Genomic DNA, 18,360 nt, shown 5'->3' on the forward strand with positions numbered 1-18,360 from the left:
AAAAACCCCTCAACTATGTTTGCCTTCTAGTAGCACCTTTATGTTGTAATCGATAGTATATCAGCAATAAGCAAAACATTAACATTGCATCAATAGCTCTAGCATCTAAGTTATTAAGGTTATTTAAATATGAATATAAAATTCTAAATTTGTTTGCCTGGCTAAAAACCTATCTATAAATGAAAAAAGTCATGATCTTTAAGGAAACTGGTTAAAAATGAAAATTCTTTTTATACTAGAGATGGTGTATATATATATATGATAGACATGATTTAGCGCATTCTTATATATGCTGTAGTCTATCAAAATCCTTTAGATAATGCATTGTGACTAACATGTTCCACATTTTAATCTAGGTCTGCAATGCTACAACGCAAACACAGAGGTTATATGTGCATCAGATATGATACTCCTGTTCAAAAATTCACACATTTAATAGGTCTAATTCCAAAGTCAAGTTGCAGCAAAAAATGCTGAAGGAATTAAAAACTAACTAGCAAATAAGCTTTTGCATTAAAAGACCAACCAACCAAAACACAAAAAAACCCACAAACGTGCAAAACCCAGGTACCTGTTTCACAAATGCATTTTGGGGTGGCTTTAAAAATGTTTTTGGAAAGTATGATGAGCAATTAAGTTATTTGAAGCTAGCTGCTTGCAAAATGTGATTGTTTAGACTTACTGTTTTAACGTGAGTACTGTGTATCATAGACACCAAACCACACGTTGTTATGGTTTTGGCCATCTTTAAATTAAAAACAGCGAAGCTAAATGCAGTCAAATTAAGTACATAAGAAAATGTGTTTAGTCTAAAAACCCGCAGGCCAAGTTTCTCCCTTAAATTAAAATTAGGTCAGACATATATTCCTGAAACAATCCCCAAAAAACTTCTAATGAAATATTGAAAAAAAAAACATTGATTGCAGCAATGTTACAATAGTCATGTCACAGAGTACACTGCATATGACATCAGCTCTGTTACGTATCTTGTGTTGCTATATAGAACCTGTATTGAAGCTGCAAAAGCAGCTTTAAAATATAACAGGATGTCTTGTGGGTATAGGACTCAGGATAACTAGAATCTCCCTCCCTTAGCGCTGATGGATCAATGATTAGTAACTGTGGCTACACCACTACTTGGAAACTACAGTTATTTCAATCACGAGAATTTCTTAATCATGTAGCAGAATGTTTTCCTTAAGGTTGAAAGTAACCTAATGTTGTTAACACCAGGCTGAGATCAAATGGTACTACAACACAAACATTGGTGGAAGCACATTTATTATGTCCTTTTGGCACCATACAGTTTTTAAATTATTTCAACAGATTAACTGTCTTTGGGTAGTATCATAACTAGATGACAGCCACGTGTATTCTTACAAAACACAATAAAAAGCTGCCAATTGTACCAAAATTCAAAACACACAAGCTTCAAAGATGAAATAAGATGACCTTATCAGTCACCCAAATTCCCAATTTTTCCTCCAGTATTCCAGTATTGACAGTTTTTTCCATGCAAAGAATATTAAAAATAAGAATTATATAGAACCTATAACTCTATTTATGTAATTAAACAACTAATAGAGACTGTTCTAGATAGCAGTTTTAAGACTTCCAAGAAGGAAAGCTAATGAAAAACTCCTAGAGATAATAGGTATAGGTACCTATGGTTACAGTTAAAACTGGAGAGAACAGTATCCCTCTAAGTTCTGGCTCTGGTTCATTCAGCATTAAAAAAAAATATATATATAAAATGGGGATTAACAGCCTTCCACAAAGTAGTGGCAAAATTATAGAACTCGCACTGTTCTGGATATGCACTAGTGGACATTTTTCAATTTCTTTCCCTTGTGTCTTCAGCCAAACACAGTAACTCTTAAACGCTTCATGTATCTTTTATCCAGTTTCAAACAAGAAATAAAGGAAATAATTCCAGAACTTCAAACATGAATTCATAGATTGTAATTTAGGTCAAGTATCATGGATTCTATACAAGTAATTTGATAAACATGAATTAATATCGATCTGCACTACTTTTTATACCCTGATTTTATTTAAGGATTTTTAGCTGAATTTGAAGTGTATCTTTACTTTAAAGCTCCTGAAAATTTCACAGAAACATGGTAGCTGACATGAAATTCAGAAATTACGTTCAGTTTCTGACTGCTGTACTTAAAGAATAGTGTTTATCTATAGAAAAATGAAGCAGAGGAGTTCTTTGAGATTTCTGTCAGATTATTTTCAAATAATGAAAGAATATTTTAAATATTTTCTGAATTCACTGTAGGCACAGACTGAGAAATTATTTATTATAACAACTTCTTTAACCTATTTAAACTATATAAAGGAGCTTCTGAATAGGGGAGACTTACGACTTTGTGAATAATTTAATAGCAAACATTATGATGTATTATTTACGTAGCGACACTGATGCACAAAAGAATGCTCACACATAATAACGGGATCCCTCTCTTGAAAGGCAGTTAAAGAACTGACCACTTATTTCTCATTCAAGTAGAACTTGCATTGAAATCAAATGAGTAAGAAATGCAGGATCATGCCGTCTTAGATTCTTAATACAATACAGGCTGAAAGTGCAACAGTCAAAAGAGGGAAAATATATGCAAAGTTATATAATTTTGCACATATTTTTGCAAAAGTGAAAAAGAAAGAGAAAGAAAGAAAAGATATTAAACTAATAGAGGCTTTACTGTGAAACCGTTCCACGAGCATGTTTGTCTGGCTTTGTTTCACTACACAGATATACCCCATTCCTTTAAAAATTTCCTAATCTACCCTTACAGGGCCATTATTTTTATACTGTTTGTAGACTCCAAAATATCAATGAGTATTAATGAACATTAAATTATCCACTTTGGACCTGTATCTAACATTTTCCAAGAATTATATTGAAGAAATAATAGATGATTAAAATTTAATGAGTTGAACTTCAATTGAATCTGAATCAGCTGGAAATGAATTCTCTAAAATAGTAATTATGAACCTCTTTGTTTATTTGTGTAAAAAACATAATAACCTATTATCGTAACAATCTCCTTCGTTAGAATTATCCATGGCTAATCGGTAAAACATTTTATGACTTAGTTTCACCAAAGGGAAAACAATGAATAAAGCAAATATTTCTTACCAGAACAAGTAATTTTCACAGCCATATATAAATATTATGAAATAGCTCTTCTAATGCTTCTACCATGGAGATTTCTGTTTTTCACAATACCTTTGGCTTGTTGTTTCTTGCTTTTTCAGCCGTAGGGCAGATTCTTCAATTTCCTTTCCTTTCTTTCTCAGCCGACTCACAAGTATCTCTTTGGCGTGTTCTAGTTCCTCAATGTGTTCCCTTTGGGACTCAATCACAGTCTCCCTGTAAGTACAAGCATTTTACGCTACAAAACCAGGTAAGTATTTAATAAAAGAAAAAAATCAAAGGAATACTCCAGAGAGCAAAAATTTTAAAAGTGTTGAGCAAAATTTGTGCTTCTTAATGACATATATCACAACAGAGGTTTAAGAGTTCAACTTACTATGACAATAATTAGAGGTCACCGCATGAAAAGATGTGAATGGTACAATAAATAGATACATAATTCACACACATTATCAAACATAACACAAACAACGTAATACTCTTAAAAATAAATGTTTATGTGGACTGAATAATATTTAGCAGAACCTAGCTGAAAATACTGTTTATGGTTTCTTACACTCTATATTAAATGTACCCTTCTCCTAATCCATTAGTACCAAGTGTTTTCTGAAAAGGAAACAACCATTACTAGCTATCAAAAGAATATGAGATCTTCAACGGATAAAGCAGTGAGAGCACATTTTAAGCTTTTATCCTGAGTTAGGTAACTTTATGCAAAAAAATCAGATGTGTCTTTAGCAGTGGAATTTATCCAGTAAATACAATAAAAAAAGAAAGGCAGAAAGCAATAGAGATCAGAGTATGAATGTTTTTAGTGGCCACAACTTTGTGATTTTTATTTTCTTGACAAGTTAATCTCAGATATCATTTCCAATGACATTTTTTCTAATAAGAATAAGCAACAATTTATCTATGATGTTTTCCACTCTAAAGCTTTTGATGCACAACCTACAGTTCCTCATTACTTCAAACACCTACTGTAGACCTGAAAGTACCTTGAGTTTTTTGGCCATGTGTTTGCTTTTGTGCTTGAGTGCACCACTTTGAGCAACTGTGCTTATTTTTTCCACCTTTGTGAGGACTGAAATCTCTCAAAAAAAAAATGCTATTTGAATGTTATCTGCATTATAATACAATGTTTTTGACCAGAGTTAGGAGAAAAACTATTGTGATCACCAAGATTCATGGCAGTCTTAATGGATAGCTCTTATTTCCCTAGTCTTCAAAAGTGATAGTTATAGAACAAATAGCCCTTTCTAGGCCAATTGCTATAAAATTACTAAAGATTTTTTTTTCAGTAACAACATTCTATTATGATGCAAATTTTTTTTTTTTTTAAATTTCAACTGTTTAGCAAGGGTTAAACTCAGACAGGATGCTAGCAGGAGTGCAATTTAAACGTTGTTAAATAACTGAAATATCTTTATTAAGATAATTTATAAGAATATTTTTGTAAAATTATTTCCTATAATCCCACTATATCTTTGTGTTTACAAAACTTCAAGCACAAAATACGTAATTACACATTAATTCATATATTTGTACACTAAGCTTGCCCATTTATTGAAAATTTAGCATTTATGGATATTGCAGCAAATCTGATTTAGGTAAATCATTATGGAAACAAACACTTTTAAATACCTTTTAAAGAACCAGGTGTCTAAAAAGTATAATAGGTTCCTATATACTTTGGAGAAGAAAAATGTTCTAATCAGACCTCAATATCTTTAAATTAGATGTTACCTACCTTTTTTTCTAGAGCCTATATAACACATCTCTCTTCTCAGGCAGTCTCTACATTAAGGATGTTATTAAGAGTTTCCTGAGCTTCAATTTCAGTTAAAACCTGCAACTGGACTACAACCAACTTTCAAAATGCATAAGTGATCAAAATCATTTAACATTAGTATTCTACACTGCATTTTTTGCAACTTATCCATAAAATCTGACCACCTTTAGAAATGAGGCTTAAATGCACCAGCATAACACATTCAATACAGTCACAGCCTGCATGGGTTATCCTACACATTTCAGGAGTTATGTTGGCAATAATTTTGCAAAGATTCTGGTTTTGTCAGTTTTGTCGAATAGTAAGCGAGGGAGCATTGCATCCTAGCAAAACGAGAGCCTCACAACTGAATATCAATTTTAACTTCCAGCCACATTCTTATGTAGCTATATTTTGCATTCTAAATTCCTGATCCTATCTTTTCCTTATCATAAAACACTTCTGCATTGTTACCAGTGTTAACGTTGTCAGATCCAACAACTTCAATTTATTTTCTGAAGTAAAAACTTCTGAAAAATGTATTTTTTTCCTTCAAGAAAACCACAAGTTTTAACAATTACAATAACAAAAATTAAGGAATATGAAAATCATACAAATTTCTTATTTCAGCTCGTGGATCCTCAAGCAGAATCTGTCCATATCTTGGGAGCGCAAGGTTAGGTGATCTCACTTCTAAATCCTGAAATTCATGAATTCTAATTCCTGAAAACAAAGAAAAGATACATTTTTGTCATACTAAATGAAAAAGCATTTCGCAAAACAAAAATCTCTATACAGTACAAACCCTTACAACTCCTATGTAGGTGCCATAAAAAGTATTTTTACATCAAATTCACATGGAAAGAGATAATCAGAGTATCTACAATATATCTGCCATAAAATTTGAACTATTGGCAATACAGCACGTGCTGTTAAAGAGAAGTACTAAAAACATGTCTTGAAATGTTTTCCTTAGAAGATTTTACTTTTAAGACAGAGAACAGAGATGGCGTCTTCAAAGAAGAACAATATCAATCTTATTAAACAGGAAAATGGACTTGTAGTCACTTTTTCTCTGATAGCACTTTCTTCACAAAATCACAAGTGTCGTTTACCTAGACAAGCAACTACAGGACCATTTTTAGCAGCAGTGCAAATAATTTCCTTATGTTCTTTAGAAGCACGCTAAGTCCCTGGTGAAGAAGAAAAGTGAGAAATTACTTAAGGACGAATTGTAAGTTCAGGAGTAAAAGTAATGGTTTCTACAAATCTTTCTCCTTCTCTTTCTTCAGCAAGAAGAAATTCATGAAGTTTTGAGGTGGGACCAAACTATGCCTTAAATTTCAACTACAGCATTACAGAAAATTTCAACTACAGTAATACAGCTGCTATCCCTTACTCCCCAAAATTGAGTCATTTAGGTTCAAGGTACAACGATACCAGCAGGTTCACAAAATGACTGAAAAAAATTATACCTACTTTGCATTTGTGCTGTCTTAACTTGATTCATTTATATATTTTGAATTTTGATCTTTAAGTATTATTTTAAGGTATTGGTAATTGCGCTATATACGTATGTTTATATATATGCCTATTTTTTATTTATCTTTGTTCAAATCATTATATATCTTAGATGGTTGTACTTAATACAGAAAGTAAGGAGAGAAACCAGTGAGTATTTAGTGAACATTCATATTTGACCACATCTTTTGGATCGTCTTGCTATGGTATTTGTAAACCAGCCAAACAAAAAGCAAATACAATAAGGTGTATTTATTATTTGTGAATTCTTCTTGCTTCTTCATACCCTGGAGACAGCTAAGCTGTCCTGAATTTTTCTAGGCACTCATTTTATTTTTGGAGATTGCTCTGAATATTTTCTGATCTGACTAAAAATGTTTTGAGATTCAGCCTCATGGTTGTACAGAGCAATTTAAGAGCCTAGCAGTCTTTAAAGATAAGAGGTACGTAGCCAACACCAGACTGCTAGGTTTATCATCATTAATCAAAAGGGCAGGATGAGGAAACATGCAAGAGAAAAACATGAAACATCCTGTGCTAATGAATACTGTAGAAAATATTCTCTGACCTTCTGGAAGACAACTCTACTGAGTTCTGAGTATTGGTTACTAGATTCTTAATAAAAGTCTTCACCTTAGAAATTTGTGTTCAAGAAACTGCATATTCATAGCACTCAAATTATCAGAACGCTCCTAGTTTGCATAAGGTCTCAGAAGTGAGATAAGCACACTAGAACTTCTGTGAAATTTCTGAACTTTATTACCTGAACCAGATGTTCTGTGGACAGCTTGTCTTTTTTTTTTTTTTTTCCTTCCTCATGTTCTCTTCAGTATAACAACCACTGCCTCAATCAACATGGCCCCAATCCTAGTTCTGCACAGAACATCTTTGATCTGGATCTGTTCTTATGCCAAGAGAAGTCCTCACAGCGTGCCATATCAACATTTGATCTTGAATGCTCGAACCAAGTTGCCCTTTGCTCTCTGCTACCACTGGGCCTGAAAAAATTTCTTATATTTCTACCCTATTTTTGCATTACTAAAATGAACAAACAAAAAAATGATTTGGGGAATAAAATTGCCTAATGCGTGACATAAAGTGTGAAAATGTAGGTGTATTTAAAATGTCAAAACTTGCGCTATATTCAAATTAAAGAGGCAGAGTGGTACAGCCAATTGCTTTTTATTGCCTGTCTAAAACCATGAGAATTGTTTCTGTTTTCATGCACCTGAATAGTTAACGTAACCAAAAAAATAAAAAAGATCGGTAGGAAGGCGAGATGGAGAAAAAACTCAACATAACTGGCCATCAGCCTGATCCATAGCTCAAAGAAGTTAAGGAGAAAGTTCTGCTGACTCAGTTTTGTATCAGGGCCAACATAGCTGCATTTATTTTTTTAAAAAACATTATCTGTACTGTGTATGTTAACAGAGTACAAATACTTCTACAAATGTTGATATGAAAATAGAAAGGTTTTAAAGTGTAATTTCCAAATGTAGCTACCATAAATAAAGGACTGAGAGTAAGACTGCCTTAAGCAGTAAGTCTTGACAGTAAAAAGCATCATTAAAGATGGCTGCATTGTGGTATTTGCTTTCGAAAGTCCACACATGTAACAGATTTTTCAAGTCTGCAGTGTTGTGCACACATGTATCAAGAGACTAGAACAAACCTTGAAATTAAAAAAGGAAAAACATGTGCAAACAAACTACAGATGTAAAACTTTGTTATAACATGACAACACTAAATTTTTTCATATACTTTTTTTATAACCCTTTAACATGTAGGGAAGTTAATACTAGGAAAGTCCCATGATTTGAACTATTAGAAAACCTGCTTAATAACTACTTTATTTTCAAATCTGTACTTTTGTTTTACCCCTACCACTGTGGATTCTCAAAATAAGGACTTCAAAGGCAAACAAGTTATCATCACTTGTTATAAGCAAATACAAAAAAAAAAAAAGGGGAAGAATTATCTTTCTGCCTACAGGTACTATTGCCCACTGATGAACAGAAAAAGAGTACGTACTTGCTACAGTGAAGCAATAATTAGTGGTACCTGTATAAATGACTGGTTTTAATAAAGGTGAACTATACCTTTCTTTGCGTGCTCCGGCATGCCAGCAGCCTCACTCACTTTTTTGAGACCAGTGTCAATACGAGATTGAACATAGCTGTACGGACAAGGCCTATGGCCTTGAATCTGGAGCTGCTGTTTAGTTGAAATGAGTTTGCTGCGGAGGCTCTCGTTTTGTTTCTCAAGCTCACGAACTCTCTCTTGCAAATGCTCAATCATTTCTTCCAGCTCCACAGCCTGACCCAGCCGCTTGGGGCCGCCACCAACCTGTTCAGACCTTTTTTTATCATTAACAAGCCGTATTAACTTGGTGGCCATTCTGGGGAAAATAATAAAAAAAGATGAAAAAGAATGTGAAAAGTCAGCATAAAAAGCATTCTGTTGAAAGGAACATAATCACTGTGAAGACTTCAGCGTAGAACCTGAATAATAAATTTCAGGTTTTGATATAACTATTACTGCCTGTGAAGAACTCTTTGAAGATAATTGAAACCACTGTGCAGCAATCTGCTTTATAGCACTGACAAATAACAGTTTCCTAAGGCTTATCATTTAAGGTTAGTAAAGGGAGGACACATATTTACTCCATATGCTGCTTAAATGTAATTTTTAACGCATGACCTTATATAGGAACCTCTGCACGCTGTTAAGTAAAGTTACAGATTTGGGATGTGGTGGGGCAAACTATAAAAGCTACAGTTCCACAAAACATTCAACTATTGAAAGAATGCTAATAATATGCAACATTCCAATGATATATAATTTCCAGTATTTTAGGATTTAAATGTATATTTCAGTTCTAAAGTGGCTAAAATATGTAGGTGGAGATATTTAAGAAGGTACTCTGAAAAAAGAGACTTAATAGTTCTCATTACCATACTCAATTTTTATACTTCGTAAATATTACCAGTACGCTTCAGAGAAGGAACGGTTAGCTGAAGAATATAATTAGATACAGAGGGTATGGTTTTCATCTATCTTTAAAAGGATACAAATTTTGCTTTTGGCATCTCAAGAGTTGTACCTTTGATTTCCTTTAGTTTTGATAAACATTGGTAAGCTAGAACAAAAGGCAGAGAGGGCACATGGAGGTGATGTAATATACAAGAACAGAAAACATACCCAGCAGTGAATGGAAAAAACTTGGCATATAAAGAAAGAAAAGGTGGCTTTGATGAGAGAGACAAGTTCAAGACTTTACAAAATTAGTCGCACATCTTCAAGACCTGTATCTAGTTTACAGGGAATCTATTTTTGCAGGCCCAGAAAGCAAACTGAAAATAAGGACACACTTCATTTGTTTAAAGGGGCTTGTTTTATTTTTGTATACTTGTGGACAGAAGCTTCTACTTAAAAGAACAAAAGTGAAACAAAAGAAATCTGTAATAACTTTAGGATGTCACAGAATGTTACTTGCCTGTAAGCAGGTTTTTTGTTTATTTGGTGTTTGGTTTTGTTTTTTTTTTTTTCTTTTTTTTCCCCAATGTACTTCTACTGCAAATTCATTCCAAACTTTTAGTTGCAGGGGGTTTGGCATGAGGGATGCTGGGAAAGAAATTTAGCTTGGGGAGTTGATTTTTCTCTTACAATCTAGACAAACACTGTATTTTATTGTTTCTGTGCCTCAAAATATTAATTCCAGTATTCCAATTTGGGCATTCTGCGTAATTTTACCTAAGTGGACGATGAGTGCATTTGATAAGTCATCTAACAGAAACACAGGAAATGCCATTTGGAATAAGCAAACAATTCATTTGTTCCACCATCTTGTATTTTGACGGTAACCTGATAGAAAATATGGAAGTTATGTCATGCTGGTCAATTTGATCCTGGCTCACTGAATACTGAGTCAAAGGAAAGAATGTTTGGGACTTAGAAAGGTATGAAATAGTCCCATCTACATAGACAGTAACTTCATATGCCCTTTCATGAGGCGGTTAGCCTCTGACCAGAAGCTAGCTTAAGATGCAGCAAGATTTTATTAGCTTAAGTAAAGGGCAATGGGAACACAGAGTCACAGTGCTTTTGGATTAATTAGTCCTCCTGGAATATAGTAATACCATGAACTGCTGAATCCAGATTGGCTTGCCAAGCACAGCACTAAGTTTAATAAAAAGCCTGAAGTTCCTTCCATATGTTTGGGTACACTGGGAACTGTGCTCCCCATGCTACTTGGGACTTCTTCAATGAACTTATCTATTACCCTGAATAAAAAAGAACTGATCATAATTATAAAGGTGTTTTGGGGTTAACTAGATGATAAAAGGCTAGATGCTAGTCAGCTTCCTGGAAGACAGAGAAGGACAAAAAAAGGGACAGAATCTCTCTGCATAAGCCATTCTGATGCTATGATGAAATTCCTGATGAATAATTAGGCTTCTATAACCTCTTATTCAGTTCCCAGAACTGAATGTATACATGTTTGTTATATATATATGCTATATTTGTACAGAGACAGCATAGCTATGAACCCAAGGTACCACCTCTGTAGTGGTGGATAGCGATGTACACGGAGATCTAATACTGCACGCTGCAAAAAAATATCCCACATGCCACAGACACAACCATAAATCAATCCAAAAATGAATTCCAATGAGTGATTTTTGATACTGCTTTAAAAAGTGCTGTGAGAGAAATCAGCACAATTCTTAATTTGCTGATAATGCTCTAAAGGGCAAAAAATGTTATTGTGAAATAAAACAAAAACATTGAAACCCATACCTTTTAATTTTCTCCTCTTGCTTATTTGCATGCTGTTTGAGTAAGATGTTCTCATCACGTAAACGAAGAAATCTGTCTTCCAGTTCCCCTCGACTGATTCGTGATACAGATTGTCGAGCTCTAACATTCTGTGGAGTTGATGATTCTACCCAAACCAAGACAATTTTAAATTACCTTCAGTACATCCAACATGTAATCCAAAGTCTAATAATTTTGAAATACTGAAAAAAAATATGAAAGTCAAGTAATTTGATATTTTACACTTGTATGAGACTGTTGATTAATTTTTTCAGATTTAGTGACATATTAATCTCTTTTTTCCTCCCTCTTAGAGATAAAAAAAGTAATTCAAATGGTACTGCAAACTGATTATTCACTAGACAACACAAAGGAAATAGTTTAGCAAGTAACAAGGTACTGTCAAACATCCTACTTAAACAAATAAGGTGATCATTACTACAGAGGGCTTTCTAATCTGCTTCAAAGTTAACATACTCTCTTGAAGCTTGAATAGACTAACTCATAATTCTGTAAATTTACTCAGATACAAGACTAAGACCAGTAGTTCCATTCTAATAGCAGCTGAGTAACATATCTGAATTGCACAGTACTTTTGGTTCCCATTTTGTTAAATGGGTCTGGCCTTGTCCCCAATTCAGGAAAAAGGCCTCTTTTCTTCTGAAAGGACAAACGTTGCAGCTCAATGAGATTTCCAGTTTTTAGCATCTCACATCAAGTCCCCTCTTATAACAAGCAACACAAACACAGAATGGGTCATAGTATCTTTCAGAATTTAACCCAGATTTTGAATGGTATTTGAACTTAATTTTGTGAGTGGGAATGTCAGAAACATTTTTAGAAAGAAACTAAAGAAGCCACTGATCAAAGTCTGTAACTGTAATAAATAGCAGCTGGTACAAACCTTGCAATCCTCCAGTTCCAGCTAGAGTTAGACCTACATCTCTCACAGGCAGGTCCCCCACAGTTTCATCAGCTGGGACAGACATGGCTTATCTACGGATAACAAAATTCAAATGAAATTCTTCTCCATCTGTAACTTAAACTGCGAGACAAGAACGAACTACAATATATCATATAAAATGAAAGAAAAAGTAATGACAGATTCAGTGAAATGACACACTTTGTCATTTTGTTTGTCATTTCATGACAGACAGCATTACCATAATTGCTCCTTTCTCAATTGTATCGCTCAGAGGACAATCTAAACTTTCAAGTTTAATGTTATGCCAGTTTTAATCTGTGCACAAAATATGGCTTCTTCGCTATGCAATAGCTATGATTTTATTGAATGCATGCAGAATTAGCTTTTTAAAGTTCTAGTTCTGTTGTCTTCAGCAATCTTTGGACTAAGGCCATATTTCTAAGTGCACGTGGGAGGGGGATCTACGCAGTGTTTTTTGTTGTTTTTTTTAATTGTTTGTTCGTTCATTTTAAGACAGGTCAAAGCTTAAGGCCCCAACTGGTAGATGAGTAAATGTCATCTTCCACATTTTGAATGGGACTTTCTGAAACAGAGGTGCTGGGGGTTATGAAGTCATTTCAGTACTGCCTACCATTCTCTTAGTCTTCTTTCAATCACTGTCATCAGAGAAATGACTTTCTAAGACAGAGACTCTTCTATGAATGATTCTCATAAATCTGAACACATTTCTTTCTTGAGGCAACAGAAAGCTTAGCTACATGACAAACTGAGATCAGGAAAGGATTAATGTGAGAAAGTAGTACATTTGTTTCAGTGTAATATATGAAGATACTTGTTAACAACTACTGTTTCTTTCTTCTCTTCCAGTGCAAAAAATTAGATGTTGGCCATAGAGGCAAGTAAGGCTGAAACAGCATGAAGAGAGACATTAAGTGCTTTGGACAGTATTTTTTTGCCCCCTGTTGTTACACTCTTCAGGTGATATAAATCCTTAGTGAATCCAAAAACATTTAGCAAAGCACTGGGAAATTAACAATGATGTTACTGAAGACCTGTATCAGAGGACAAAAGCGACACAGTATAACCCACAGGCATTCCATGAAGTATCTGTTAATTCTCTCATAACCAAAACTGCTGCTAAAGATAGGCCTTTCTTCTACCAGTAAAGTCTTCTTTCATTCGTTCTTTCAAAAGGAATGAAAAGGATTAATGGAAGTTTAGTTTCCAAAAAGTCAATCTTGCTTTCAGTCTCTTGTTTTTTCATCATTAAAATTTAGGATAAAGTATTATTTCCAGTTTTCACTGTTTGTAACAACCTGAACGCATTTACCTTTTTCTTGGAACAAAAGTTTCCTTGTCGTGACTGTTGAAATTCCCAAACTGATCGACAGTTGTACATTTGCAATAACATTGCGGTTTCAATGCTGTCAGTCACAAAAATGGAGAATAATACTTCGTGATGTTGAGGCCCACAGCATGCAGCTGTTGTCATCAATGGCACAATTCTAATGACAGATACATATCAACTGGAATCCAGCTCCTCAGTGTTCTCATCTCTTTTTGTGTTATTCACACAAATGCCTCAAAACTTTTTTTGTAATTTGTTAAATTAGCGCTACCTGCAGTCATTGACTTCACTCAGGTCTAGGTTCATTACTGCAATTATTATTATATGTCACTGTATCAATATCACTACAGCAACTGAGATTAAAGGTAAACAGAAACCTTTACCTCTAGATGATCGACCCAAATTTGGTTCATGATAGTAGCAGGAAGAAGATGCTGCCATTATGTGTCTTTCTAGAACACAGTTGTCTTAGTCTTCACAAATCAAAAAAGAGAGATTTTTTTGGCAAATTTCAAGAGCTAAACAAATATTTTATCAGCAAAACTCTGCAATGTTTGTGATCTAGCAAAATCAAGCTTCAAAAACTCTAGCACAATAACAGGCACGGGAAAATGTTACTGTTTTTCACTATTTGCCACTTGCTAAAGAAACTTTGCTATGGATATCTACCTGTTATTTTCAGCGTGAAAGAAATCCATTCATTTAAAAAACAAAGACAAAACAACATATGCTTGTCCCTCAAATAAACAAACAACCCCCCCCTTGCCAGTAGTAATCCATTACTGGCTGCAGCAAAACCACAGAAATATTTAAGTTGTAAGCAAACAAACATAGCAGGGCTGTACATGAAAGCCAGCTTTAACTGGCAACAAGACATGACTTGAAGACAAGTGACAAAATAAAGCTGCTATAAATCTAAAGTCCCAAAAACTTAGAAAGGTGAAATTTTCAAAAGTAAAAGGAAGAATCGGTTGTTTCATTTTCATTACAAAGTGATGGAAATTAAGTATTCAGCTTTTTTGTTCTGGGCCACAGGAAAAGAAAAAAAAAATAACTGTTTTTATGAAAAAGAATGTTTTTAAATAGAAATAGTACAAACCTGCCTCTGTGTTTTAAGGAGACAAAATATAATTACAGATTTAGAATTTGGCCTGGCAATTTATTTGCCTCATTAGTAACAGAAGAGCCACCTAAGTCTTTAATAAACACTAACAACCATTATTTATGCTTCTTCTCCAAGAAAGGACACTTCAAACAGCAAATCATGTGCTCCATGTGTTACAGTTACTTTTTGAACATTACCTGAGTGTCAATCACAAACACTTAAACAAAATTACTTTCCTTGCAGTCAACAGTTCCAGCATTATTTCTAAAAAGCATATGAGATTTCTCCACACAGTTCCATATTACTTCTTTGGAAAGTATTTCCGAAGCAATTAAATCTGACAAAATTGTACAGCAACACTGCTACAAAAGTGATTGTAGTTAAAGAGTCCAGCATTTCCTATAATAAGCATAATAGAACAAAAGAGATATAAATTTGTATTCGCATCTAGACAGATCCACATGCCATGCTGAAGGCCAACAACTTAAAACTGATTTTATTTCCAAGGAAAGTAACATTACAGTCACTTCAGCACTTCTTGCTCCTAAAAAATAAGAAAAAAGAACTTACAAAGAGAGAAAAAAGTTTTCCTTATCTCTGGGACTAACCTATACGAATTTCAAGTTTAGTATAAGCAAGAATTTTAGATATAGTTACTGAAGTTAAAGAAAATGTAACTTCCTTATACACTGAACTACTTACAAAACTGTTGCTATCGCCACCTGTATCTGACAAGTTACTACAAAAAAACAGCATAGAAGTTTGCAGCATTATGTGAGACCAGTCAGTAATGAGCATGAATACTTAAGTATCAAAGCTCATGCTTTAGGTCCAAATTCTTATATAACTCACAGAAGTGTACTGTTATCCCAACATCATACAAACGTAACGAAACCAAGGAGGGAATACTTAAATTTCCAAAAAGTTCTCAGTCAGTGGGGCTAGAAGGGACAGTTTCTAGTGAAATCTTAAAAACTACAACACTACTTAATTCTTTCAACATGGAATTAGAATTTCATGAGTCTTGGCTGTGGCCAAGATGATCTTTTCTTACAAAATACTACCCCATTCTCTGGTAGAGAGAAGAAGAAAAAAAAAAAAAAAGGGAGGGGGGAGAAAAAAGAAAGGAGGGGAAACAGACAACCCACATATCTTAGCCTGTCACAAAGTATTTCCAGCCTACGTTCTTCCTCTATTGATTCCTTAAAGATAAACGTTTGCACTCTATTGGGCTTGTCATCTAAAATAATCTCGTTCATTATTTGGTAGGAGTATACACACATATAATCTTTCAAACATCATCTATTGCAATGTTGTGCGTTTTAGGAGGTAGAAAGGAAAAAAAGGAGAGAAGATATGGAAGATACTAGAAAACGATATCACCGCATCCTGCTGTAGTCTGAGGGGAAAAAAAGTCTCTCAGACCCGTAAGTCCTACTACAACACAGGAAAAAAAAAAATCAAGACAACCGCGTCTTGCCTTCAAAATATTTTAGAAGTGCTTTCCAAGTTTTTTCTCCAGCTCCGTCAGTGCTGACGACAATTGTCGCGGCTGAGGGGGCCGGGGGAAAGGCAGCGTTCGCCTCAGGAGGGAACGCCCACACCCCCCGCTTCTTCCCGCCCTCAGGCACAGGAACAGCCGCTTCAGCCCAGCCAACTTTTTGCGTTCACAGCTGAGGAGGGCTGCTTTTATAACAAACGGTGAGCACCCTGCCTCTTCCCAGGAGCTGCTAGGGAGAGAGGGAAGGAGGGAACCTCACAGATGTGAAGCAACCGCTTCTAGGTGGGAGAGCACCAAACCCCGCCAGCCCTGCTCCTCAGCGATACCCCCACTGCGGGACACGGCACCGCGTCCCCCTGAGCGGCTCCGGTACGGCCGCCCTCCCCGCACCGTACCCCCAGAGGGGGAAAAGCTCTCCCCATACTCACAGCTCCCCGCCAGCCCTATGGCTCCTCTCAGCGCTCGGGTAGCAACTGCCCCCGTTGCTAACAGAGCCCTTCCACTTCCGGTGGCCGCCGGGCCCCGCTGCCTGCTGGGAGATGTAGTTCGAGGAGGAGCTGAACACCCGCCTCCGCCTCGTCCCGGCGCCTGCGCCGCGGTGCATGCCGGGAGTTGTAGTCGCCCCGCGAGCGGCGTTACGGGCCAGTGTGGTCGGCGGGAGCTGCGCGCGGAGGAGGGCGCCTTTCGCCGCGTGCCGCTTAAGGCGGGTGCGCGGCTGAGGCGGCGCCATGAAGAGGAGAGCGGGGGAGCGGGAGAAAGAACGGAAGGTACCGGCGCTTTTCTTCCTGCTCCTCCGCCCGCCTTCAGCAGCGCTCGCCCGTGGCTAGCATTCCTTCCCGTGGCTGCTCTGCGAGGGGCAGAGCGAGCCCACCTGGGCTGGGGCGGGAGTCCCGTATGAGGGGGGGCTCCGAGGGTGCCATGAAGGTTACGGTGGGGGGGAGGCAGCCCCGGCACTGAGGTACCTGCTGCCGGGGGCTGCTGCCCTGCGCCGCCGGGCAGGACCGCGGCCGCCTCGCCCGCCGGTCCCTGCAGCGGCTTCGAGAGGCCAGCGGTAGCAGCTCCCCGGGCCGGAGCCCCCGCAGGGTACGGCTCTTCCCTCCCGGCTCGGAAGGGGCTGCGGTGCAGCGTGCCCCGTGTGTGCAGTGATCCCGGGGCCGCAGGGAGGGAGGGGGGAGCTGCGGGGCGGGCGCCGAGCAGAGCCCCTCTCCTTAAGTTGGGAATCTTGGGGTTCCCCTCTCCATTTAAAGACAGCAACCTAGTACAGCTTTAGCAGTGGCTAATAATAAAGGTTTTTTTACCATCTGGGCTTGCATATTTTAATTTAAAAGAGAGTTCTGCGGAGTTATATGAGAAAATCGTAGGATTAAACATCTTTGGTTTTGTCAGTACGTTCTCAGTGAGATGATGCGTAACTGCACTTTTATCTTCAAAGTACTCTTGCTCTACTCCAAGCCTAATCTAAAGAAACATTTTTAATAATGTTTTTTCTTGATAATGTGTTTAGATGCAGCCCTGTTACTCGCTTCCATTGAAGATGTAATTACATTGCTTGTATAAGCAGGCAGCATTGCTGAATGTTTTGCTGTTCCAGGTGCCTTTGAAGGGCTTGTTTCTACCACGTTGTGCAACATTTGACTGCAACTCTTGGTGGCTGTTGTACCTCGGATGATTTTGTTTACAAAATAGTGGTACAGAGAAGCAGTAACTTATTTGTTTGAAACCATAATGCTGATTTTAGTGATATTGATGAAGGGAAGGCTAATTCCATTATAAACTTCGAAAAAGCTTTCTAAAATGGTAATCTGGTTCACCTATCTTTGCATATAGTACGTACTGGGTTTGGTGTTGCTATTAATTTACTATTTAACATTAAAAGTTATTTTGCTGCAGGGGCAGGGAAAAGGTCTGATCTAAGTTTGCAACTAAATATTTTAATAGAAAAGTAACTTTAAGTCTGATGACAGTAGTAAGACTTAAAAACTCTTCAAGGCCAACCTGGTCACTTTGTAATTACTCTTTCTGCCATTTCTTGTCGCTGAAGGACAGTAACTTCAGTGTCGCATTTGTGTTCTGTTCTTTCTGTTTATGTGAAAACACATGCAGGTGTAAGCCGTCACATCTAATCCAGTGTAATTATGTTGCAGGAAAAAACCCAAAACAACCTGTGCTTCTTTCAGCCTGTACATTTATACTATCCATCCAAGGCTG

At 36.6% G+C, this 18,360-nt stretch overlaps 2 protein-coding genes across 10 annotated transcripts in view; one reads left to right on the plus strand and one right to left on the minus strand.

Moving 5' to 3' along the window:
- RPGRIP1L (RPGRIP1 like) overlaps positions 1-16,669 on the minus strand; it is a 76,247-nt gene extending 59,578 nt beyond the window's left edge. For 3 of the 5 annotated variants that reach the window (XM_074583147.1, XM_074583146.1, XM_074583144.1), the window contains exons 1-6: positions 16,581-16,669; positions 12,178-12,269; positions 11,256-11,400; positions 8,555-8,853; positions 5,549-5,657; positions 3,239-3,382 (exon numbers count right to left, since the gene is read on the minus strand). In XM_074583147.1, the coding sequence (XP_074439248.1) occupies positions 3,239-3,382; positions 5,549-5,657; positions 8,555-8,853; positions 11,256-11,400; positions 12,178-12,262 (782 nt within the window). In that variant the 5' untranslated portion in view covers positions 12,263-12,269; positions 16,581-16,669. Of the gene's footprint in view, positions 1-3,148; positions 3,383-5,548; positions 5,658-8,554; positions 8,854-11,255; positions 11,401-12,177; positions 12,270-13,528; positions 13,576-16,580 lie in introns of those variants that run through there. The other 2 variants (XR_012586523.1, XM_074583145.1) reach the window with 2 other exon arrangements.
- FTO (FTO alpha-ketoglutarate dependent dioxygenase) overlaps positions 16,277-18,360 on the plus strand; it is a 251,599-nt gene continuing 249,515 nt past the window's right edge. For 2 of the 5 annotated variants that reach the window (XM_074583150.1, XM_074583149.1), the window contains exon 1: positions 16,739-16,919. In XM_074583150.1, the coding sequence (XP_074439251.1) occupies positions 16,881-16,919 (39 nt within the window). In that variant the 5' untranslated portion in view covers positions 16,739-16,880. Of the gene's footprint in view, positions 16,353-16,738; positions 16,920-18,360 lie in introns of those variants that run through there. The other 3 variants (XM_074583153.1, XM_074583152.1, XM_074583151.1) reach the window with 3 other exon arrangements.

Source organism: Larus michahellis, chromosome 4, assembly GCF_964199755.1.
Source record: "Larus michahellis chromosome 4, bLarMic1.1, whole genome shotgun sequence".
NCBI classification, from domain to species: domain Eukaryota; kingdom Metazoa; phylum Chordata; class Aves; order Charadriiformes; family Laridae; genus Larus; species Larus michahellis.